Raw genomic sequence first — 26,186 nt, 5'->3', positions numbered from 1 at the left:
ACCCTGAGCCCAGATCTTACCTTGGCATTAAGGGTGAAGGAAACAGGCCAGCAAGACTTTCCCCTGATTCTGCTGCAATGTAATCTGTTAGACTATTTTGTTCTCTACTAATCCCTGTTAATTCTGTGCTTCCTCCTTGTCTGCCCTGCATCTGGAACATGCCTATTTAGAAAAGAATTTGAGTAGCCATTGGCCTCCCTGGCCTTATATGGGATCAGGTATGCTTAAAATATTAATAACTGACTTTTCTCTAACCTTGAAGCTTCCACTTACTATCCTTCACAACAACCTCTTCCTATTAATTATCCATTATATTTTCCCTATACATAATCTGAATCATATTTACTGCAATTAAAGCCCATTGCTTCTTCTCCTGAAGAAAAGAATTTATTTCTTCAATGACCTTTCCTTTTTTTCATGTCTGTCATCACCTCTCTTCTCAGTTTTCTGTTATTAAGAGTAAGAAGTTCCAGTTTTTCCATTGCAGGTCATTGTTTCAAACCTATCATCATTCCTGCTGGTTCTTCTCTGGACACTCTCCAACAGAGCCAAATTATTCTTGAAGTGTAGTGCCTCTAACTGGATATACAGATAAGACCTTAGCTGCAGTAGTTGACATTATTCAAGCCTTTATGTTATAATCCCCTCAGCCTCCTTCTTGAGGCCTGGTCTTTACTTTTATGTTGTCTGCCCCATGCTTGTGCAGTTGAAGCGCAGTATCTCAATTTTACCTCCATTAAAAAGCTATTTTCAGTCCCTTCTATAAATATGTCAAGAGCGTATGGAATTCTAATCCTATACCCCAGTGTTTTTTCAGTCCCCTCCCACCTCTTTGTCATTTCCATGTGGAATGTGACCATTTTCCATTCCAGCAGCTAAACTATTATTGAATAAATTGAAAAAGACTTAACGAGGGAAAGTTCCACTTGGTAATGCTGCTACACTAATAAAGGATGGCAGCAAGGAACAGTGCAATGCAGTTGAGACAGCACTGTCCTAGTCTGGTAATACCCAGAACAGAGATAGACCAAATTTTTCTTCTCCAACCTTTTAAGGTCTTCAAGTAGAAAAGTGACGCAAAGACGTTTTGGGCCGTAGTTTAACCTGTTATGTTTTAAAGCAGCAAAAGTTCAGGAAACATCCTGCCTTCCCTTTGGCACATGTACCCTGCACAGCCTTTTCTATCAGGTCAACACAACTATTTGTGTGGCCAAGTGGTAAACCAGGTTGGGGGAAAACTAAGACAGTAGAAAGAGAAGATGCGTAGCTCATGGATAGATACCTGCTCTGAACCAGGTCACTGTGGAGATTATGCCCATACAAGGAAAGGGACAGGAAAACACGGCTGGAAGTGTATGCTCACAATGGGTTTAAGAAAGACTCAGCCCTTGTTGTTGCTTGGAGAAATTGTCCATGCACCTCTCTGCCCTTGCTTTCTCTCTGATGCTGTCTCTAATATTTCAAAATATTCTGTTCTTTTTGGCTCCATTGATTTTGACTTTGGTTGGATCCCTGATCTGGCTGACCACAAGACAGGAGAGAGGCTCCTGAAAATGTAGTTTCATGATGGGCTCTTGTCAAGCAAGTGCTGTTTTGGCCCGGAAGAATTTTCTTTACTGTGCCTTCCACCAGCTCAGCATGAGGCTGTGTGACTGACAAAAGGGCACAGCAAGCACCAGCAGTGTGTCCTGGGCTGTTGCATCTGTACCTTAGGTGCCTGAGCATTCTGTATTACTAAGGGCTTTCCATCTGCAACTCCCAACCTGCCTCCCAGAGCTGGGTCCTCTCACCCTGGCTGCCTTGGCAATGTTCCCCAGAGCTCCTGGGGCAGTATCTTTCCCTTGTTTTTCCCATGCTGTTGTTCTCATGCTGTTATTCTGTTGTTCTCATGTTGTTATTCTAATGACCTTGCACCTGCAAGTCCCTGATAGTGTTCTCAGCAGGTTCCCATGGGAAGTGATTGCCACCAGTGTGGGAATCACCCCTCCTTTCCCTCTTCTCCTACCCTTTGCTTCTGGATTACATTTCAGGGGGCACAAAGCTTAACAACCATCCCGCATGTGGCACCTACAACATAAGTGGTTTCAACCAACAGCATTTGAGTGGGTCCCAATAATCATTATATCATTGCTATGATAAGAGCACTACAGGGCAGCCTGGAGAGAAGTCCAGGAGAGGATGCTTTCTGAGGATCCTCTCCCCATTTTTTTCCAACAGTCCATGTAGAAGAGCTTTGCCTTTCCTTTCTTTTTCTCAATCTCTCTAGTTATTTTTTTCACTCTTAGTTTCAATATATGCCCTCAGCTTTGAGCCCCATTAATAAATATTTGTGCATGTGAACTTGTCGCCACACCCTGGGTGCATCAAAGGAAAGGCTTGTAAGGCAGGAATCCCCTGACATGCCCCTTGCTCTAGCAACACCACCTCCTATAGCAGTCTGCAGCATCCTGCAGGGAAGAGTGCAGCTCCATGCAGTTTAAATGAATGGGTTTAGCTGATGGGTTTGCTATCCTGTGCAATGGAGGGGAGGGAATACGGCTGAGGCAAGACAGAAAGTGACAGTGGAATGGGAGCTGCATTGCACTGGAATAGAGTGAAAACATACTCTAAGTGGGAAGGAATAAATATTAATACCCAGGACTTTCCTCTTTGTAGAGAGACAACAAGTTTACATGAACTGGCATGAGCAGAAGAATGGCTCTGGCACTGAAAGCTGCCTGTCACCACAGAGACAGGCAGATCCTGGGGAGCAGAGTTCTTGGGAAAAGAAGGCACAAGAGAAAAGTGATGAGGTGATAGGACATGGGAGCTGTTCCAGCAGCTGCTGGTGTGGACTGTTGCCCTCTTAAGCACTGCTGGCAAATCTGCCTGCACCCTGTTATGAGGTTTCACAGTTACTCTGGAGTTTTTCCAGTACAACTACTGGAAAATGAAACTGAAATATGAGCTGAGAGAATAAAGCATTCATTTAAATACAGATTAACCATAGGTGTTGGACCATTTTCCACAGCAAATAATTCCTGCAGCTTGCAGTGAAAGAAAGCCTGAATTACAGTGCATAACAGTCTCTAAGGCATTTCTGAATCATCACATTTTGATGCACTGAAGTTTTAGCATTGTGAGTAGCTTCTGAAGATGATGTCAACACGGTCATCAAGACTGCATTTCAGTGGAAAAACACTTGGGCTAAGCCTTGTGCATGGCTATTTCAATAGAAAAATATTTAAGGGAAAGTGTATTGCCATGGTGAACTGCATAGAAAAACTAGGGTGTGGCATGGGAAAAAAGGCAAAATTACAGGCAAAGGCAAAAGCTGCATTTTTAAAAATTTTATTAATTTATCCAAATATTTTTTGCATTAGCTGCTCCTTTGGTGAGTGATGCTGTCACAGAACAGACAATGTGGCACAAGAACTGAGTCTGTACTAGCTTCCCTACAGACTGGCTGTGTAGCAGGGTGGCGTCTCTAAGGGTATCCCCTGGTATTAAGGAGACACCCAAGCCAAGAACTGCCTGCCAAAGGGGCTCCCGTGGTAATGGAAGCATGAGGCTTCCCTGGATGCTCCTGACGTGTTGTATCTTTCCAAAGTTGAAAGCAAATCTTTGTGGGGATCATCCTTGTAGTGTTTTTGGGAAGATGGGGAGAAAATCCTAAGGAGGCAGCTGCACGTACTTCTGCTCACTGTACAGATGGCAAGTGAAACAGTTTAGCTGAATGTTAGTTTCCTATCCTGCCCTTTCATTCTTTGGTGTTATGGTGATTTAGTGCTTTAATATTCACACTTCTATGGACTAGTTCTGGGATAGCCAATAGCATGGACAGCAGCCCTTAGCATTTAAGACATTTTTACTGCTTCTGTTTAATGCCATACCAGCAGCTGCATTCTTGTTGATGGCAGAGGTTTCATCAGAGAATCTTTATTATACTTTGTCACTGAGCCAGTATGTGGGACTGTAGGTCCCCCCATTTATTCTATAAACTGAGCTCCAAAGTCCCTTTGCAAATGTGCTTCATGTACTGTAATGTGCCTCTCTGGTTCAGTGGGAGCTCCTTCACATACAGAACAAGCTATTCTGTATGAAAGGTCACTTTAAACTAGGCTAAAGGGTCTGTTCACATGAACTGTGGGTCCATGAGGATTAATTTGGTGACAATACTGGCTTAAGTAATTCTGGCTGTTTTTCCTGCCACCTCCCTCTCTTCCCACCAATTGTTCTTGCGCCACTCCCTGCACTGTGACAGCAGAGCTGTTTGTGTACTACTTTGTGAACAAACAAGGGAACTGATCTAATACAACAAAATAAAGATGTGCTCGTTGTTTTCTTCTGCCAGTTCACTTGACTTGTGTGCTTCTTTACACAGCTATGTAAATCACTGCTTGGCAGAGAATAGAAGGGCAGGTGGAAGCAGGAGAAATTAGGCGGGTGGGGTGGGATGGGACTGTCTGCGCCACGCTGCTGCTGATCACGAAGGCACAGACTGAGATGATACTTTACTGACACAAAACTGCACATTGCCCTATGTCATCATGGCAGCAGAGCTTTTAGAGCAGCATAGAGAATCCTACACCTTGAGTCAAACCCTTTCAACATTGAAGATAAACCATGAACCGAAGCAGCACACAGGCAGATTTCAGGGCATTGCTGAGCTGCAGCTCACCACTACTGAGATCTTGCTTCTCTACCATCTTTCACTCCTGGCTGCAGCTTCCTTTCTGGTTGTCATCAGAGAATTTGTGTTTGTCTGGTTTTGCCCATTAGCTAAAGACAAAGGATCAAGTTACTTCGTGCTTCATCAATTTTCTACTATGTTAGTGAGCTGAACTTGCCAATTGAGAGTGTTTTGAAAAGCAAAGCCCATGGAAGAGCAGTGGTGGAAAACCAGAATTAGGAACATGAAGAAGGTTTGGAAAGGGGGGTGGGTGAGATATCCTTCCTTTAGTATCACTGAGCTGTCAGATCAACTCAGCTGTCTTGTCTTCTGATTCAGATACATCTTCCATTTATATGCAGGTTGTTAGCTCTAGCAGATGGATAACGTATGTAAGTTTTATCCATATCATCTTGAACTTCTGCAGCAAGATTTAAATGTGTGAGCTGTTCCTTGCTTTCAGAGTATGAGTCAGCAAAAGGTTTGACCCATTAATCTTTTAAAAGTGAGAGGGGGGAAAAGACGGCAGCCTTTTCTGGCTGTTGCACTCCCATTACACAAAAGGGATGCTACGGTTTTTCATGTAAATGCTTTTCCAGTTGTTTTCTAATGTTGCTGTTTTCATAAAGCAAAAACTATGTTAGCAGTCAGACTTAAAAACTCGACTGATGTTCTGAAAATCCAGCTATGTATTCAGACTCTTAATAAAAATACCAGTAAAATAGCCTCTGTAATTGGGGATGGACTGACAGGGCTATTGACAATACACGGAGCAGAACAGAATCCACCTCAGTTGCCATGGCTATATTTTCCCGTTGAGCTAATACAATTTTAAAAATTACTTTTATCCAGTTAATTCAGTAGTTCTGATCTATAGACACATAAAAACCAGTTAGTAATAATAATAAGAAACACTTTTTATAAAGCAGATACTGGTATCAGGTAATTTAGCTGTGGGGCACATCTCTGCACAGAGGTAAAATACTATGCTACCTAAGGGAGCATAGTATCGGGGCAGCACGAAGGCCAGGGCCCCTCTGTTAATGCAGGAGCTCTAAAAAGAGCAGTCCATTCCAATGTGCAGACAACCAAGCAAGCGAGGCAGGAGACCAGCATGGATGGATAAGGGATTCCCAGCTGAGCTCCAACACAAAAAGGGAAATGTATGGAAAGTGGAAGCACAGATGGACTGCCCAAGGAGAATACAGAGACATCGCTTCAGTGTGTAGGGCTAGTGTTACAAAAGCCAAAGCTCATCTGGGAGATGAAACCAGACAGAGAGGGGAATATTACCAGGAAAGGCTTCTGTAGGTACCGTGGCAGCAAAAGGAAGGCTGAGGAACATAAGGATCTGGTGCTCCATGGAGCAGGGGGCAGACACAGTCACAAAGGACACAGAAAACGCAAAGGACACAAATTGGAGCATGTGAATTTCTGACTAATTACAACTTAAAAAAAATATTACCATGAGGGTAATTAAACACTGAACACCACAGTGGCTGCAAAATATCTTGTGTTGAAGGAATTTGTAACTGGACTCAAGGAGGCCTTGAGGAACTGGCTTTAACCAGCCCTACTTTGAGCAGGGGATAGAGATGATGAGCTTTGGAGGTTCCTTCCAACCTCCAGGATCCCATGATTCTGTGAAGAAGCCTGCCTGGTAGAAAATGAATGAAAAATGTGAGACTGATTTACTTTCAAGCCATATATATAAAAAAGTATTTCAATGTCCCTGAATGATCCAGAAATATTGTGGTATGTATTAAAAACACCCACCAATCCAAAACCAGACTATCGATTAAGACCCCATGTCTTCGATGCATTCCAGAGGTTTTTTTTGATATTTATTACTGCAATCCTATGAAAACTCGTATTTGGCAGAGTCTTTCCATATATATTAAATCCAGCCTCCCAAGTATCCACCATGTGTTTTTAAAGTACCATTAAATCACTACTTCAAACTGACTGCAATTTTTAAAAAAAAATTATTGTTCTCCTGTTTTCTTCTATATACTATATCAAAGGCCCTATTACTTCTTAGTTAATATGTGTATGGTATTTATATAGCAGTATTTTACTAATTAAACAAATAATGAACTATAATATATTTTTTCATAGTACCCCTCTGGGATATAAGAAATGCTTCTCACATAGCACTTTTGAGAAACTGAGGTAGAAAAAAGCATGGAGGCTTTCCAAAGAGAATCTCAGCAGAGCACAAATTGGAGCAAATTCCCTGAGCTTTCAAGCTTGTGTTTAACCACACAAGTAACGCTTTAAATAGAAGCTAGATGAAATGTATTGTGACATTTGGAAACTGGGCTCCCCTGGTACACCAGTCTTTCATGTCTTTCAAGAAAGCAAAAGAAAAGCAAGTGCTTAAGACTAAAAAGTGTCTCCAGAGGGAAGCAGAGCTATCACCTTGATATGGAAGCTATCACCTTTTCCCCAGCATCTAGAAGATAGGAGAAGGCACAGACCTGCCAGGACACAGCCGTTTGTAAGGGAGATGAACTGATTGACTCTGGGAGGAGGTGAGGAACTTTTCTGCATGCTGGCCATGAAGCACAGGCTAGCTGAGGCTTCCACTTTCCTCGTGAGCTGCTGAAATGCGGTGAAGTTGAACGTGCAGCTCAGCTGGCCGTCTGGAGCATGTCAGCTGACAGCTGCAGGACAAAGGGGACCCGTCTTCCCCCCAGTAGCTCAAGGGAACCCACAGGGAGAAGTTAAAAATTCTCTCTGCTGAAAACTTTGTGCCTGCCCTTCTTTCAACAAATCTGCAGCACAGTCGTGACTTATCTTCATTACAAGACATCGGTCTAAAAACATCCTGCTGTATTTTAGAAACAAGCTTGTATATTTTCCCACAAACGCTTCGAACAAAACCGCAATCTTACAGCACAGACCTACACAGGGCTTTTACCTGTAAACTACCACCTTTTGCTATGTGTTGTGTAATGCTTCATTGGAGCCTACAGTTCTGCAAAACTGAGACTGTTTATTGCTAAAAACACTATAGCACATGCACTATTTGAAGTATAACTCTTCTTCCTCTTTATCTCCGAAGTTCATTCGAGATTAAATTTTATACACAAGGCACGGGCACACTTCTGTCACTGCCCTCAAAGCTTTTTTGAGACTGGAATGTCTCCCTCAGGGGAAAAAAAGACTTGTTTCTGCCTCTACAAGAATAGCAGATAAGTTGCTGTGCCTGTGGGCAGATTACTTTTCCCCTTTGTTAGAAGTTTGGCTTTTTTTTTTTTTTTTTTAACTCTTCATAACTATTGACTCTGGGACCTGTGGTTTGCGAATAAATAAATGAACAAACAAAAACCTCCAAGGGCACTTATTTAATTTATAGCCGCAGAAAGAGCTTGCCGGAGAGCACAGAAGTAGGAAGCAGCGAAGAGCCCGTCTTGCTTATCCGGAAACTCTATTTGCGGACTGAAGGACTTTTGTGGAGCAAGAGAACACACAAAAAAACCCCCCAAACCCAACAAACCCTTTGGGCACAAGAAAAGACGGACAGAGAGGTCGGTGACACCCGCGGCGAAAGCGGCTGTTCGTTTCTCCATCACACGCGTGCTCGGGCTACAGGCAGCGCCGGGCAGGCGCCACCACGCTGGGACCGCGCGGGCTCACTCTCGGCTGGCCCCCCAGGACGAGCGGGGTTCCCGCCGCCCGCCGAGCCCCCGGAGCGGCAGGCAGGGCGCTTTTCCAACGGCGGGAAAGGCGCTGCTCCGCCGGCCTGGCGGCCCCGGCCTGGCCACCGCGCCCGCTTTACGGCACAGCCGTTCCGACCTCCCCGTCCGCGCTTTGCGGCTGCGTGGCGGTGGGTGGGGGGCGGGGAAGATGTCTGAGCGGGGAGAAGCCCCGGCGGCGGCGGCACCGGCGGGAGAGATGCCGGCGAAGAAGCAGAAGCTGAGCAGCGACGAGAACAGTAACCCCGGGGACCTGTCCGGCGACGAGAACGTGAGGCCGGGCGAGGGGGAGGCGGCACGCGTGGGGGGGGCTGATGTGGCGGGAGCGCGCGCGCGCGCGCGGCGGTCGCGGGGCCTCGCGCCGGGGGCGGGCGGGAGCGCGGAGGGGAGGAGGGGCCGCCCCCCCCCCCCCCCCGGCCTCACCGTGAGGGGACATCGCCCACCGGGACCCCCTCTGGTGTATCCCGGACCGGAGGGGGGATGAGGGGGGAGAGGGAGAAGGGGGTCTCAGCCCAGCCGTCGCGGCTCGGTGGCCGCCCCTCGGGGCCGCCAGGGAGAGGCCCCGGTGGGAGAGACCCGGGAGGGTCTGGGGGAGAGAGTCCCGCTTTGCCTCCACGTGGGCGAAGGTGGATTTGAGGCCCAACCTGCGAGCGGGCTCTGTCTCCAACTCTGCTTTAAACCGTCAGACTTTAAAAAAAAAAAAAAAAAAAATTCCCTGCAAACCAGCAGCATTTTCCATCTTTCTTGCAGTTTTGCATTGTGTGTCTTCACTGTCACGTTTTAAAGTAACATGCAGCACAAGTTTATGTGTGCAGCCTTTTGGTGAATGAGAAGTAGGAGATGGTGCTCGTAAACTACTGTCAGCAGAAGGCAGCCGGAGTGGGGTCTATAATCTCTAAGTTAGATGAAATTCTAGTGCTCAGAGCAAAGGTAATGTGATTGATGTAGAATAACTTTATATCTGAAAGGTAAACTTAACCTAAGGTATCGAGCAGTCGCTTTATATAGCTGCTGGTGCGGAGAGGGGTTGTGTAGTTACTGTGTGTGTGTGTTTTGTAATGTGTGGAAGTTCTTTTTCTGCACTTTTTCAGCAAGTGAGGGATCTGGACCACATCCTCCACAGCCTTTGGAAGTGGTGCTGGTGATTTGACAGGCAGGTGTGAGATGTTCCACACTGCTGCTCTTGGATTTTTTATTCATAGCTCAGCAGCATTTGTGGATCCAAGCGTAATTTGGTGACAGACATTCAGGCTTAATTTGTTGTCAGATGTAGGCTATCACTGAGCATGGAATAGGTTGCCCCATCCCTGGAGATGTTTAAGGCCATGCTGGATGTGGCTCTGCACAGCTTGGTCTAGTGAAAGGTATCCCTGCCCATGGCAGTGGGTTGGACTAGATGATCTTTAAGGTCCTTTCCAACACAAACCACTCTGATTATACAATTCTCTGATTCTCCATGGGTTGCCTCAATGGTGAAGGGATTCCTTTTTCAAGAGCTTGTCACTGGACTCCCCTAATCCTGCAAGATGGGGGATTCTGTTTAAAAGTTGACATAATGGTGTTGGTTTGGAGAAAGGGTGTATTTTGCTCCACAGGTGTCCTGTGGGCAGGTTTGTTGGTTATGTGGTAGTTGCAGATACCTGGTATAGTTCACCACACCAGCTGCCTGGTGTTCTCACGTTGGCAGTATCTGTCTAGTCCAGAGAAAACTTCAATCTTGTCAAGTGTTAAAATTCTAGCAAGTGCACTTGGGAGATGAGAATTCGGCAAACTCTAAAGTTTTTTAGGGTAAAGGAGAAGAAACAGGAAAACTTTTAAACTGTTAAATTTGGTTATGAATATTAGTGGAGGGTTGGCTCTTAGGGGCCCAATGTGAAGGGAATGACACATTTAGGCAGTACACTTATGGGCTTTTGTGATATCTTTCCTCCTTTTTGTCCTCTGAATGTCCTGTTTTTCAGAGTTGTTGGGCAAACAAAGACCAGTACACCACTTCAGGCTTCTGATAATACACACATGAAACTGGCACAAAGAATAAATGCTGGAGGGAATTGGTGTATCAATGTTTGTGGTTGACCTCATTCCATTTTCCTAGTGGAGTTCCTAACGCAGCTTTGTGAATCTCCTACAGTGACAGGCTGTTGACTGCCTCTGTCTCCCTTAGTTCAGTTCTAGAAATTACCTGGCCTAGGATGAGTTGTTTTCCCCCCAATAGTCTGATGGAAAGTGAATGGAGTATCTTGCCAGAAAAAATGGGAAAAGTTTTTAACAAGCTGAAGGTACTCATACGGAAGCACAGAGTTGGCAGGTACAAGGCAGGTGAAGGTGAAGTGCTCTGTGAGGGGTGATGCTGGAAAATGTCATTTTAACCAGAGTCCTGCAGTCAGACCCCACAGGAAATTGTATTTTCTGCTGATTGTCCAAAGCTGATTTAAAATCTCTCAGCGGCTGGATGGGGGGTTTTGTGTATCCCTTTCTTTTTCAATTTTCCCCATTCTTATCTTATGCTAATGGTTGGAGGGCCAGTTGGATTAGTTAGCTGTTCAGAATTTAGCTTTTAGTGGAAACAAGTAAGTGTCTGTGGGAAAGAGCAGGAGGGAGAGGAAGGACTTTGTTTTCTGATGTTGATGCTGACCTGCTGCAGAATCGTGCTGTGAGTGCTGCTGAGGGTGTACAGAAGCCTCAGAATGGCTCAGTTCTTGGTAAGGTCAAGCCTCATGTTTTTACACAAACAACTGTTCTTCAGTACTTCAGAAGTACTCATTTCATCTGGATCAAAGATGTTTTCTAGGGGAAGCAGCTGCTTTATCTCTAGACATTTTCTTAAGAGCAGCTACAGTATTCTGAAGAAACATCACTAGATCACAGTTCATCTCTCCCTCTTGGATTAGTCCTCATGTGATTCATGTTCTGTTTCTAGAGAGGAATGCTATTATGCTGGCATTAGATTTAAATACATGAATCTAAATAACACCAAGTCCTGGGAGATCTGTTCTTATGAATGACAAGAAAAAGTGAAAAGGCCAAGTCCTGCAAGAATTTATACAGCAGTTATGATCTCTCTGTGACATTCTATATAATTTTGAATATTTTCAGGATGATGCTGTTAGTATTGAAAGCGGTACTAACACTGAGCGCCCTGATACGCCAACAAACACTCCGAATGCACCAGGAAGAAAAAGCTGGGGGAAAGGAAAATGGAAGTCAAAGAAGTGCAAATATTCCTTCAAATGTGTAAATAGCCTAAAGGTAGGTATGCATGAGCTTCAGGGAATGCTGGGCATCACTTACTGGCAGCAATGGTAATGTTGGCTGTGAGACAGCATCAAGCTAGATACTTTAAAATATCTCTAAGCAATTATGTTTCCTGCTGATTTGAAGCAGTTACTTTTCTTGCTTGAAATAGACAAAATTTTGAAGAAAAAGGATTCCCTTTCTTGCTTGGAATAGACAAAGTTTTGAAGAAAAAAGATACTGAGAAATAGGAAACAGTAGATAGTGCTGCAGTTAACCTTGTTTTTGTAGAGTTTGCAAAGTTTTGTGTGATGCTATGATTATGTATTTCATTGAAGCTGTAGATGCTAGAGAAATATAAGAAGTCGGATAAACAAATTGAACTAAAACAAAACCTGTGACAACTCCATGCAAAGCACAGAACCTGCTCAGATTTCTCTATGTGTTGAAAAAAAACCAGAACAAATCTACCCAAGAGTCTTAGAGTAGCTTTTTCCTCACACTTAACCAGATCAGGTATTTTCTGTCCTCTGGCAATATCATAACTACTGTGTAGTGCAATTTGGTTAATTTATTGTGAGTATTGGGATCATATGTTAGCACCTGATTCAGGCAGTATGTATCTTCCTTGTAACACCTGATGGTTTTAAGAGCTGTGGATTCATGGTCTTTACTCCCTGTTCTGCTGTTTTAGCATACTGTTGTTTTCTTCTGGACTGGTGACAGACTATGGTGGACTGGACAAGTTTTCTCTTTCATGACTCCTTTACTCTGTCAGGATGTTCTTCTTTTTCTCATCCCTCAGCCTCGTGTGGGATATTTATGTCGCAGGATGGGAGTTACGGCAAACTCTGTGAGGATCTGTGTAGCTCAGCAGTGGATATTTTCTGCAGAATTGCTCTAAGAGTATTTTTTCATTCCCCCTACGCTTAACTGTGGAGCTGTGCTGATGTGGCTCTGTTTCTGAGCTTTGTCTTCAGGCTGCTGTAGTGAGACACTGGGGTACCTGAGTGGGAGGGGATAAAAGGTTTGGAGCATGGAAACCTTCTAAATGAGCTTTGCCACTGGAGAAATTGCGATACGAAGTTACACTGACAAAAGTATCTGGGAAACAAATTGATCTTATTGTGTTCTTGAAGTATAAAAATTGCCTCCATGCCTTTGAGAGTGTAGGAGGAAGGGAAGTTGTTTCATTTCACCAAGGTAGGCAGTAGTTCCTGTGATTGGCGTGCATCGCCCCCGCGGATGGTGCTATTTGCAGCTTTAAGTCATACTTCAAACACAGACACCGGCCTTTGGACACCCAAACTTTTAACAAGTTCTGAGCTTTGTTACTCGTGCTTGTTTTCTGTCTGCAGACAAAAAGGGTTAGTACTTTCCAAGAGTCTTCTGGGAAAACAAAACATTACCTCACCCCAATGTCAATCCAGACCCCACTGCAGGGTGATCCAAAAGACCAAGCTATGAAACTAAGCAATCCCTGACTTCCTTGGATTTGGATCAGGGCTGGGAGCAGATTCCTGTGCAAGTGGAATCAAGCTGTGAGGTAGTAGATGTAGCATTTCAATTAAATGGGGTATTATTATTAGCTTTTTTCCCCTGTTTCTGTTTGGTCTGAAATTAATGGTAGTAATAAGAGATGTGCATGTTAGGACGAAGACCTAGGTAGCAGCCAAATTTGTTTTTTACTTCATGACTGAGGGAGTCTCTCTTCCTTTTCCTGTTCTTCCATACTAAGAGATTGCAGAGATTCTGGAGAAAACTAATGATTGAATATTGTATGTGGGTTTAGAAAGACACTCCTGACTCTTTGAGTACCATGTCATGTATCCCCTATTTTATATGTTTTTGAACTATGCTGTAAGGTGCAGGTATTGAAGTTAATGAAAGGTCAACATGATTTAAAGGTCATAGAAATTAATATTCTTTAGGGGTGTATAAATTACATGTTTTTCTGCTTTCGTACTTTTGGTTTTCCCGTCTTATTTTGGTTTTTAGTTTTTTCCTTGGGGAAACAAATATGGCCATTACTGTCTGCTTTGAGTGTTAAATGGTTATGACTCAGCCTGAAAAACTCAGTGTTTGCTAAATATGTGTTTTAAACACTACTTTGGGAGTTATTTTGGGTGAAATTTAAGCATCAGGAAAACAAAAATAATGGAGAAAAAATGGAAAAACTTGGAAAATGTCAGGAAACAAAAAACTGCCTTTTTTCTGTATAGAGTAGTAAGTTACTGGTAAAATGTACTGAGAAGTCTTTGCATTCTGTGGACTGAATGGAAATAGGGTTTATAAATTAACATATACAGCTAACACAGCTAGCAGAGTTGCACATCCTTATGTATCCATATATATTTTGCTGATAGATCTTTCAGCAGAAAACTGTATGTTTTGCTTTGTTGTGCTCCCTTTAAAGCAATGCAATTATTTTCCCTCCCCTTTACTTCTTCTTAGGGTGTGTGCTTAAGTTGTAAGCAGCCTGGTGTTGTCTCAGCTTCTCCTTGCTGTCCCCTGACCTGGGGACCAGTATGCAATGCCACGCAGAATTCTAGCTTGTTGGTGTGTAATGGAAACTAAATGTCACTAAACCCACTGCCCACAATGGCTTACTTCCACTTCTGGGAACTGGAAATGCACGTGTGGGTTGTTGGTTCCCCACTGGCAGTGTGGGTGACACGCATTAAAAGGCATTCATGCAGGTGATTATTTTTGCCGTCATAATGACTTCACTGCTTTCTGTCTAAAACCAGATCTGATCTTACTTTTTGATTGAACCCAAGTTGGTGTTGAGTGAGTAAGACTGGAACTCACCAGCTGATTGTTTATTTATTTGCTTTTGTAGCAATAGGTCTGTTTTCTTCTCTGCCTTCTTTCTCTGGTGCCTGAAGAACCTGGGTGCTTTGGGTTTCGTGCCCTTTATTCATAGCAGGGACAAGATGGCATTTCACAATTTTACTTTTGGACGGGTATCTGGGTCACTTCTGTCTGTACAAACCAGTGTCAGATTTGTGTCACATACTTGGCATCTGAGCATAACCATCATGTATGGCACCTAGAATACAATGATTTGGAAAACCTCCTTCATTGTTTAGCACTTGGGACAAAAATTAGACCAGTATTTTTGAAATAGCTGCGTGCTGTCTCTGACCACTGGGGATATTGGGAGTTTAAACAGGAGCAGAGCTTCTGCAGATACCCTGGTATCTTTCTGCAAGAGCCTCTGCCTGGGTGCTTCATCCATCAAACACCAGCAAAACTGCAGTATGTACAGTCAGGCTTCTGGAGATTGTAGCACTTGGTGTGAGAAATGTAGTGTGGGTGAAGTAAGTAGACTAAAAGACATTTGTCTTGCAGAGTAATTTTTTCCAGGGAAATAGGTTTTCTTTGAAAAGCTTGCAAAATACTTTAGGTATGTACTCAAATATAAAAATATGGAAACAGTATAGCACTCTGTTATATATTTCTACTTATCACCTTAGTCTGGGTCCTACCTAGAAAATCAGAAACTTATTGCAACGTGTGCTGGAAAAATATCCTATCGGGGGAAAAACATACTGCTTTTCACTTTCCATATTTTGTTAAATTTATCAGAAACAGGGCATATACAGAGGACAAGGTTGTTCCAGAAAAACAAATGCAAAACCTGCTAATATATCTCTGTAATAAAGCAGTGGGAGCCCCTGCATTTTACCTGTATCATCTTCATGTGATATGTCAGAAGCACTCACTGTTCAGCAGCAGGAACTCCTTCGAGCAGAAATTTGAAACCAAGTTATTATTAGTGGAAAAACTTTATTAAGCATTTTCAATTTGATCACTCAGCCATTCTCTTCAAAAAAGACTTAAATACCCTCAAAATTTAAGTAAAATTAATACATTATTGCTAAAAAGTAAAATTAATAAATATATTGCACACAAAAAATCATGGCCATGTGTATTCAATATTATGGCTTATGGTTTTCCTCATTCTTCATTTTTAGTTCAACTGTAATACTTTACAGATACTGAATACCAGCTTTTTCCTTCTCTCCTGGGGTTACTAAGAGGCCTGCTACTTTTCCCTTTCTTAATATCCTATATCCCTCATCTCATCAAGCCATTAGTTTGTGTTTTTGTTAATACTTTGAGTTAAGCTTTGAACAATTCTTTTTAATCTGTATTGAGCTTTGAAAGTCGTTACCTCTCTTAAGAATTGCAGGAGGGCCTTAATCTCTGAAAGATTTTCTGCTTTCTCTATCTTTTCTAGTTATTTCTTTTAATAACAGATACTGCCTTTCTCAGTAAATAATGCTATTTATAATTTTTCCAGACTTCCTTTACTTTTCTTTTTCTAAGGAGTGTTAGACTCCCTACTCACACCCCCTCCTCCCTACTCACACCCCCTCAACCAAAGAATTTATTCTTTGGTTTTGGATAGGCCGGAGCTGCCAGGGCTGGTACTTCTCGTGTTGTCTCTGAAGTGCTGCCATTTGAAGGCTGCTGAACAGCCATCATGAGACACTTCCTTCCTGCCTGCACTGTCCCAGACAGTCCCCTGTGGGGAGGCACTTTAATGAACACTATTCTTGCTGAAAACATCCTGTCAGGACAGGCCAAAATACTGTTATCAATTATTAACAAGCACCACCATATTCATCACAATTCATAAACATACCTCCTTTTTTTTTCTCTCAAACTGATGTAAGTTGTATAAAAATAATACTTGGCATTTCTGTGGTAACTGTTTGTAAAGGCGATCTGAAAACATTTTGTAGACATGAACTTTGTAGCAGTATTGTGACACACTGGAGAGTGTCTGTGACAAAGTTACAAGACCTAACTGTAATGTAATAGTTAAAGTGACTTTTTTTCCATCCTTATACCAATATAATTCTTCTCTCTCCTGGTAATTCTTCCCTATGAAGCTACAAATCCTTGTGTATAAGTAGTTATGATAGAAAATGTGAATAGATATGACCTTAGATGCAGAGGTTGCCTTACTGAAAATTTTAAACCAAAATACTAGAGCTGCAAATACAACTTGGGAGTTCTGCCAGCTTCTAAGCATGACTGAGACAACAGTTCTTCCTATTTACTTTTTAAAAGGTTGGTGGAGAAAGAAAAGGGAGGGGTGTGTTAGTCAGAATATTCCTTTAACCTCCCTTTAAGACGGCCAAGTTAAAATGTGGTGTTACAAAACTATAATCGTTAACTGTTCACTGTCTAAAATTATACTGGCTGTGAACCCATTAGTTTGAGGAGGGAAAATTGTCAATGAAACTGTTGAATTTCACAGCAATGATATGCCTGTGGGTTTTGTTGGGTTTTTTATCTCTAAACTTACTTTACACGTATAGGAGGACCATGGCCAGCCTCTCTTTGGAGTCCAGTTTAACTGGCACAGTAAAGAAGGTGATCCTCTTGTTTTTGCCACTGTAGGCAGCAACAGAGTGAGTAATCTGTTTTTCATCATACGCCCTTCTGTGTGGTTCTGCATGCATTCCTGTTTTCAAGCAATCCCTTTACCTGTGTTTGGCATGGACAAGCAATACTTAATATAAACAGATGTATTTCTAAGTTATGTAGCATCTGTTATCTGGGAGAGCTGCATCCTTTGGATTGTTCCACTAAGTCATGTTAGCTATTTGGTAATTAAGCTGTGTAATAAAGAAAAAAGTCCTACAGTAATATGTATATGGGGTAAGGAGGAGAGGTGCTTAAATGTATCTTCTCAATAAATTACTCTTCATAAATATTGTTATCTAAAAGTAATGTACTCATATATACAGGATGAGAACTGTCTGCAACAGTGGTTGGCTGATGCCAGCCAGCTCAGTAGCTAAATTCATGGCCCGTGTGGAGGGAATTTATAGACTTCCTCTGAACAATGTTTGATGTCATTTCAGTCTTGAAATTAACCCCTGAGAAGTGCATTTTATGCAAGTGTTGTGAATAAATAAGTGTTTTATTTCTAGGTTTGTTCTGCCTGGCAAGTCACCAGAAACACTAAGTTTAAGCAAGGTATCAATGACTCATTACAAGACCAAGTCACATTAGAGATAACTACAGTAATTAATTCCAGCAAGGGTTTATCTTATTAAGGCAATTCAAATAATAGACTTCAATATCTGGGAAGGACAGCTGACAAGTCCTGGAATGGTGCTTTAATGAAACTGCTGTGGGCATTCTTTTATCAAACCATTTCCACCTGGTAAACAAATGGATGATGGATGAAATCTAAACCATAGAGGAACTCTACCTCTCCCCATCAGGCAGTCAATAGATGGGTGCATGTGATTTCCTTTTGAAATGTCACAACTAAGCAGCAGTGTCTCCCACTTATTTATTTTTAGTTATTTTTTCTCCAGGTTACTTTATATGAATGTCATTCCCAAGGAGAAATCCGTCTGTTGCAGTCTTATGTGGATGCTGATGTATCCTTTTAAGTTAAATACCCACGTGTTTGCTTCTTCTTTATGAAAAATCAAGAGGCTTTGGAGGAAAAAACATGAAAATGTTTTGTCTGTGATTTAATACTTTGCTCATGTGCTGCATTCTTTATGTTAGGTCCAAGTCTTGCCTCTTTCCCACATCCTAGAATCCCTCCTATTGAAAAAATGTTAAAAATGCGGACTGAGGGACCAGACTGTATTAAAATATTTGAAAACTGATTCTCCATCAGTTTAATCTTCCTAACACTAATATTTGCATAATGTTTCCCTGCTTTACAGTGTTTCCCTGTGAATTGGAACTGGGTTTAAAGCATAAGAATTGTGTTTCATGCTCTGAAGCATTAATAATTTGTGTTGATCATTAACTTGTGAACTTGGTCATGATTCATTATTCCCAATCAACTGTGATGCCATGAAAGAGATGTTCCTTCAATGTTATAGAAGTGAGGAAATCAACATCTGTAGAAAAGGTGATGTTGCTGGTATTTGCAGGTATATAACTGAATGTGTGTTTTTTTTCTTATTGGATCCAGCAGAGACTCCTGGGCACTTAGATAAAATAGCTACAGGTTTGTTTAAAATAAAATGTTGTTTAAAAAAAAGAAAAAAAAATCTCCTGTTTGTTCTGTGATCCTTAACTTGAGGCATTGTAGGCAGATGAAAATTTCTATACCTGTGCATGGACATATGATAGCAATACAAGCCATCCTCTTCTGGCTGTGGCAGGATCCAGGGGTATTATTAGGATAATTAATCCCATTACAATGCAGTGCATAAAGGTGAGTGTTCAGAACTTTAAGATACAGCTTGTGTTTTAGTAAGGTATGACACTTTTTTCTTCTAAGTACATGTAAACGTGAAGGGAAATGGTAACTTGGTCTCTGAATTCTATCCCAGCACTACGTGGGCCATGGAAATGCAATCAATGAACTGAAATTCCATCCAAGAGATCCAAATCTTCTTTTATCTGTAAGCAAAGGTGAGGAAAAACCTCTGTTGTTTTTTGTGTAAATGAGGATACTTTGGATTGGAGTTTGGTCTTGAATATGGCCAAAAACCTTCATGAATTTTTTTTTTTTTTAAATGAAGGACGCTTTACAAGTTCACTTTGAAAGTTGAGAGCAAATCATGCTTTTACATGGCTATATATTTTATACTTACTAAATCCATGGCCTTCAACCAATAACTCCAACTATGGTGCAAAGGGATTGTGAATAGTTCTACTTTTTAGGGAAGAAGAATCCCGAGCCTTGGATTTGCTCTTTACTTTCTGACAGTTGAATTGAAATTTTTTCAGTTGTTGAATCACGTGGCCATCTAGTGGGGACTCTTAACGTTGCAGACAGCATTCACCATCCTGTTCATGGGGAAAAACTTGGATTGTCTGCTGCTTGGGAACTGTAATTGGACTCTGTGTAAAAAGCATTTTAGTAAAGGAAGTTTTTGGTGTAGTGTCTTATGGGCTTGTCCAGAAAATTCTAACAGTCACAACTTCCTGATCTTGACTGTTCTGTTAAGTAAGGGAATGATCTGCCACAAGGAGCTAGCCTTCAGGAATTTTTGAGTTGGTAACATTCACTTGAGGGGACTTTTGACTTTAGTGTATTTGAACTTACTGATGAAGCTACATGAGAACAGGAGTTGGGAAGCTCTCTGATGCTTGTAATGGTCAGTTTGGTGCTGTGGGTCTGTAAACATCCAGTTTCTGTGTATTTTTTAGGTTCCCTATTGTAATAAATGTTTTGATATCAGCCATAGTACTAAAAGTTTTAACGTGCAATCTCTGGACCAGGTGCTATCGCTGAGAAGGCACGAGGCAGGAGAATATTTGGGCTGTTAGAACTGCTTGGCTGAGAGATTATTAAAAAGGGAGGAAAATATTTGGGACTGCGTGGCCACCTGTTTCTCTTCTGGGATTTTGGGTGTTGCTGTAATTCAATGCAATGTACTTGTGGAATCCAACAGGGAAATACCCTAGAGGTTCCCATTTCCAAACGGGAGATACACTAGAGGTTCTTCATTAGAAATTGTTAAAACTTTCTTCAAATAGGTGGATTAGTCTGATTGACTTTAGAATACATATTGTTTATGTAAACAGTTTTTCCCTTCCTTACTCACTGTGGTTCACCAAGAATAATGTTCTAAAAGTTAAAGAATGGAAAATCACAACTTTTCTGAATCTGGATGTTGGAATGGTAGAAAGGAATTCTAGCATTTTTAGATACATAAAATTGTTCTTATGACTGACTAAAAGCATATTTGTCTTGAGATTAGACTTTCCTTTGCTTTTTGGATGATCTAAAGATCCAAGCGTGTTTTTGCTAGAAACTGTCCCTAGGGGAGGGGGTGGGCACACTTTTTCAATTACAGAATTACTTTTAACAGTAAGTCAGTTATAATAGCAATTTCAGTTAATGCAGTTCTTTTATTTCTAACAAAAAAACGAAGAATTAAGTGCATTTTTGATGTTGACCTAAACACCTGTTACTCGAAATGATTAAGCTGAAATATATTATTCAAATGTACTTATAAAAAGCAGCATGTAATTCTATTTGTTCTTTATAGATCATGCATTGAGACTGTGGAACATCCAGACAGACACGCTGGTTGCAATATTTGGAGGAGTAGAAGGGCACAGGGATGAGGTGTTAAGTGCAGTAAGTGGAAGACTGTGGGGCAGTGATTTAGATTTACAAAGGGTAGTAAGCAACTTTATATCCTTTTGTGCACTGTTTGGATATTATAGCTGCTTAAAAATAACCACCTGGAAGTGCATAAATACTGTTTTAAGGGGATAGACAGCTTTAAATGTCAGGTGGTTTGATGGATGTGGCCACCTCTTACAGACAGGATCTGTGTGTCTCACTAGCTGGTTTACTCAGGGAGCAGCCTAGAAATGAGCAAAATAGGGCTCAGTGGGTCTAGAAAGAGTAAAAACATTTCATGTTAGTCCCACTTTTGAAGTTCTTGAGTTCTCATCAAGTCAAAGCAGCATAAGCAAATAAACCTGGAGAGACATGGTGGTGAAGGAAAGAAGTTGTTTAAATTAAATTGTTTTTCAGTGGCTGTGAACAGACACTGGTACCCAGTAAACGTCAAGTAGAATAGTTAACTTTTAATACGCTGTTCTTAAGAACTCTTCATTCCTGTTGTCTGACCTGTTGTGAAAGATGAGGGGCGCATCTGTAGGAAACCTGACACTGTATTATTCACCCATGTTGTAGCCCTGGAATTCTGCCAAAGTTGCACCTAGGGAACTTAGTGAAGGAGGAGAACTAGCTGTAGATTCACTGTCTGTCAGTGCTGTTGAATATGTCTCTCTTGAGAGAGACTAAATATAATTATTAAGATGCTGTGCTGCTTTGCAGTGAGCTGGATTACATTCTTAGTCTTTTTCTATTTGAAATATTCAGTTTTATTGCATGCTCTATGCATAAAATGCTGTTTTGACGGAAATGATGGAATAAAATCTGAGATGATGTAATGCAGCATAGGGTGGCAGTGCTCAAAATTATTTTTTATACATAGGATTACGATCTTCTTGGTGAAAAAATCATGTCCTGTGGGATGGATCACTCTCTAAAACTCTGGAGAATTAATTCCAAGAGAATGATTAATGCTATCAAAGAGTCTTATGAGTACAACCCAAACAAAACCAACAGGTATGTATTCTTCATCTCCTTGTCTGTCTTTACAACACATGTATACTCCAATCAACGGTCCAGGGTAATTCCTTTCCTTATTGGGAGTCTTTGGGTAGTGATGTGGATGTTGACTCTCACTAGATTGTGTGTCTTATTGTTGTTTGCTTCACTGGAATTTTATTGAATTCTGATTCAAAGTCCCAAATTTTTTATTTTTAAATATCTCAATTATTTCTTATTTGCTAGACTAGAAAATGTCTAGAATTATTATCTTAAAGCTTGTATTTCATGCATTTCAAGATGTCAGTATCTTTTCTTCATATCATCTCATCTCAAAACTTCTAGAAGGGAATCAAATCTATGTAATTTAATGTGTCAAATAATCTTATATTGAGTAGTTAATTATTGTGTATTATTTTACTTTGGGGTGGGGAAAAAGCTGTTTACATAGTAATAACTTTAATTTTCATCATTCTCTGGTTTGACCTCAGAGATGAGTAAATTATCAAGTAAAGTAAACATAGCAATTAGATACATGATAGATAAATCCTTCTTTATGAAGTTCTTCAACTTTTTGATCTTAACTTCCAGTTAAACCATTGAGAGAATTGAAGAGTCTAAAACACAGTGAACATGTTCAGCAATGAGACTAGCTGTGAAAATACTCTGGCTTTTTTTGGTAATGTTACCAAATATTAAATGATGCTTTTTAGCGTGCTTTTTTAAAATGATGATTTTTTTTTTAAGTGTGCATTTCTATTTAACAATTTGGATGTTGCAGAAGCAGCATCAGGAAGACTGAGCTTTAATTAGATCTTGAAGTATTTGGTGACAGGCATTGTGTTCAGCATCTGAACAAGGATGGAGTAGTTTTACCCAGCATTATCTCTGCACAGTCTTTTAGATGGAAACTTAGTTATTTCATTAGGAATGAAGATGAAAACAAGGACTGTTCCTATTACTATTAAAAAGAAAAACAAGCTTCATACAAAATCTGCTTTGTTATAAAACTGTTTAAAAGTTGGGCTTGTTCTTTGAACATTGAAATAGGTTAAAACTGGTTATTAAAAATTACACTTGTGCTTCTGCATTTGTTTTTCTGAACCTCACTTGGCAATTTTTTCCATAGGCCTTTTGTTTCCCAGAAAATTCACTTTCCTGACTTTTCTACAAGAGACATACACAGAAACTATGTTGACTGTGTACGGTGGCTGGGAGACCTAATTCTTTCCAAGGTAATGCTGCATTTTTCAGCTACATTACATTTATTTGTTGGTCCTGAGGATCCTAAACCTTAGAAATTTTATTAGCATGTGGTTCTTAGGTTAAATTACTATCTTGTGTCAGATGATTTTGTGAAGTGTGCTGGGAAGTTTGTCACCTGTCGGGATGTGTGGGTAAGCAGCTTATACTTAAAAAGGAAAATTCTTACTACAGCTGTACTCTGCTACAAGTAAAGAGTTTTTGCTAGCCAGAATCTGCATAGAACATATGACAAAGGAGTCTCTAGATACTATTTAGGGATCCTGCTAAAGAGTGAGATGAGGAGTAACCATAAGGGAGTAACTTTGATTTATGTGTTGTATCCATTTGTAATGTTGGCTTGCAGATATTAAAGCAGGCAGCCCAACTGCCTTGATGCCAGCAATTGGTGATTGCACCAACCTGCTAGTCAAAAGGATTGGGTAAACAATCCTCAAACCAATGTATGTTTAGGCTGCTTGTGAAATTGTGTTTGAGCCATCTGGGTGACTTCATCTGAAGCGGGTGAGGGAGGGCTCCTGCAGTCCCATTACCTGGCAAAGCTGTGAGGGCATGAGGTTGCCAGTGATGGACAGTGATTGTTATTGGTGATGTGGCTGTGATCGAAGGGCAGAGGTGAGATTTTCAGTTCTGCTTTTCATAGAGTTATTGGGGAAGATGTGAGATGAAATGTTTGCTTCTACTTGGACTGAGTCTGCAGTATAAATTACAGGTGATTTTTCTTTTCATTGTTTCACTCCAGTCTTGTGAAAATGCCATTGTTTGCTGGAAGCCTGGCAAGATGGAAGATGATATAGATAAAATCAAGCCCAGTGAGTCAAATGTGACCATTCTTGGGAGATTTGACTATAGCCAGTGTGACATATGGTACATGAGATTTTCAATGGATTTCTGGCAAAAGGTATGTGTCTGACTTTGCTGTATTTGAAAGTGTGTAGCTTTTCATTGATTACATGTTTATGAGTATAGGAAAGGTCTTGGTTCATGTGATGTTTAAGAAACAGAATGGTTTGCTGTAAGGGACTTTATGTGAACCTGCAGGTGCTCCAGATTTTTAATTCTGGGTTCTGCCCATGGGAAAAAATTCCACAAAGAAATACTCATTTTCCACCAGAAATCAGTTTCCTGTTGTCTTCATTCCCTGTCTGCAGAGATTGATAAAACAGAAGAAAGGAGGCAAATTCTACGGCCTTTCTGTCTCCTCCAACAAACTCATTAAGTCATTCACGTTTAAATGTTCACATGCAGTTTATCAGCCCTAGAGCCTTTATAAATGTCTGACTTTATTCTTTGAGGGAGTACTTTAAAACCTCTTTATCCTCTGCTTTCTTTTTAAGATGCTTGCTCTGGGCAATCAGGTTGGCAAACTTTATGTTTGGGATTTAGAAATAGAGGATCCACATAAAGCCAAGTGAGTACTTTATTTCGTTTTTGCTGAGACAGGGACCTAGTATACTTTTCTTTTTTCTTTCCTGATTATTCTTTACAGGATGTCTTACTTTCCAGTATAACTAGTAGGGAAATAAACATTGTGAGCCCCTGAAGGTTAATGTTTATTATATCTCACTGATTTATAATTTATATTATATTAATGTCAAGAGGTCCCAGTTGGACTGTGCTGGCTACCATGCATAGATATAGTAAAAGACAATTTATTTCTCACAGAATTTTTGCTAACTGGGTGGAAATTTTGCAAAGCCATTAGGAGAAGATGTGCTAGGTGGGTGTCGCACATGACGAAGGTAAGATAGGTTACAGCACTGGAGTAAAAAAGGAGAGTGTAAAGGTGAGCTATGAGCACAGTGTGGAGAAAAGACTGTGGCTTTCTACTTCCTCGCCTGTGCTGCCAGGCAGTTTCACAGTATGTCTCTTAGATACATATAGGTACATATGTATGTGTGTAAACATACAAATGCAAAACAACCCTGAACACAAAAAAACACCCCAAACAAACCCACTCCCAAAAAACGTTGTATATAAAATGGATATACACTGTATATAAAAATACTTTATGCATTTTATTTTTATATACCCTATATAATATATTATACATATCTTGATATATTTATATATATAATTCATGTAAGTATGTATAAATGAATGCATGAGTGTATGAAATTCCTGGAAGTGCGGCAGTCTTTAATCACATGATTCTGATTTTTCATTCCTAACCCTGTGATATAACACTGATTATGCAGTCCTAAATAATGTGATTCAATAGGCTTTCAATCTTTGCTTCAATAAAAATTGGGTGGATGAGAAACAACTGTGGGTGAACAGGAAGCTGCTGTCCCAAGTCATGAAGGCATAATCCTGTTACCTTCAATTCCTCCTAGGTCACATAAATAAGGGACTACTGAATAGTGCTCCGTAATATAGAAGGAAGATTTAACATTGCAGCTGAATAATTTTCTTTTCTTTCTAGGTGTACAACTCTTACTCACCCCAAATGTGTTGCTGCCATCCGACAGACCAGTTTTAGCAGGGATAGCAGTATCCTTATAGCTGTGTGTGATGATGCCAGTATCTGGCGCTGGGACAGATTACGATAAAGTACTTTTTCTTAATTCATAGAAGAAAATATATTTTCAAATTATAATATAGTCTGTTAACATGCTAGTACAGTAGATGCATTTAGTGTAGACTCTCTCGAAGGTTCGGCAGGCTGGAGCTGGACTTAGTGATGTTTACATTCTGTGTATTGTTCTGCTTGAAATTGCTGCTTTTAATAAAAAGAAGTATTTTTGTAAAGTTTTCTGAATTGTCCATATTAATTATTTCCCACAAGAAGCTTTCACTTATGGCCTAGGAAATTTCTTTGTTAGAGTTAACACATGAATGTATGTCAACTTGCTAGAAATTTGGTATATTTATGCTTGCAGTTGTATTTTGTACCTTTTGAAAACCTAATGAAGCATTTGTTCAGGGACAACACAAAGGAAATGCTACTCTTAAGAATATAATATAAACAATTGTTAAACAATTTCTAAAAATATTTTGACCTCATTCTTTAAGTTAGTTGCAGATTGAAATTGATTTAATTTTTAGTAATCTCAAACTGGAATTTGCTTCTCACCATATATGTTAGTGACTAGGGGGGTAAAAAAATTACTGGGTTTGTTTTGTGGATCACATTGTTCTGTTGTTTGAATTCTAATTTCTGCATTTGTCTAAAACGTTAGTTTTGAAAATACATTTTAATTGCCTCTATTGTCAGTATTCCCAAATAATCTCCTCAATGTTTTTACTTGCCTTAGGAATA

General features: G+C 40.6%; 1 protein-coding gene across 2 annotated transcripts; it reads left to right on the top strand.

Moving 5' to 3' along the window:
• The first annotated feature begins 8,466 nt into the window (after positions 1–8,466).
• EED (embryonic ectoderm development) lies at positions 8,467–25,678 on the top strand. 2 transcript variants are annotated; one of them, XM_059838452.1, is made up of 12 exons: positions 8,467–8,623; positions 11,449–11,601; positions 16,923–17,015; positions 17,934–17,999; positions 18,671–18,796; positions 18,915–18,996; positions 20,583–20,674; positions 21,546–21,679; positions 22,791–22,896; positions 23,667–23,825; positions 24,262–24,335; positions 25,350–25,678. In XM_059838452.1, exons 1-12 carry the CDS (start codon positions 8,504–8,506, stop codon positions 25,474–25,476), a joined length of 1,332 nt encoding a protein of 443 aa, XP_059694435.1. In that variant the 5' UTR covers positions 8,467–8,503; the 3' UTR covers positions 25,477–25,678. The 2 variants fall into 2 exon arrangements, with proteins under 2 accessions (XP_059694435.1, XP_059694436.1); XM_059838453.1 differs by lacking the exons at positions 18,915–18,996; positions 20,583–20,674.
• Positions 25,679–26,186: the final 508 nt, after the last annotated feature.

This window comes from Haemorhous mexicanus, chromosome 2 (assembly GCF_027477595.1).
Source record: "Haemorhous mexicanus isolate bHaeMex1 chromosome 2, bHaeMex1.pri, whole genome shotgun sequence".
NCBI lineage: Eukaryota > Metazoa > Chordata > Aves > Passeriformes > Fringillidae > Haemorhous > Haemorhous mexicanus.
This window is presented reverse-complemented; position numbering and strand designations above follow the sequence as displayed.

Coding starts and splice junctions, on each gene's coding strand:
- EED (XM_059838452.1), top strand. CDS start 8,504: ATGTCTGAGCGGGGAGAAGCCCCGGCGGCGGCGGCACCGGCGGGAGAG. Junction 11,602..16,922: donor AATGTGTAAATAGCCTAAAG/GTAGGTATGCAT, acceptor TTACACGTATAG/GAGGACCATGGCCAGCCTCT. Junction 18,000..18,670: donor AGTCTTATGTGGATGCTGAT/GTATCCTTTTAA, acceptor GAGGCATTGTAG/GCAGATGAAAATTTCTATAC.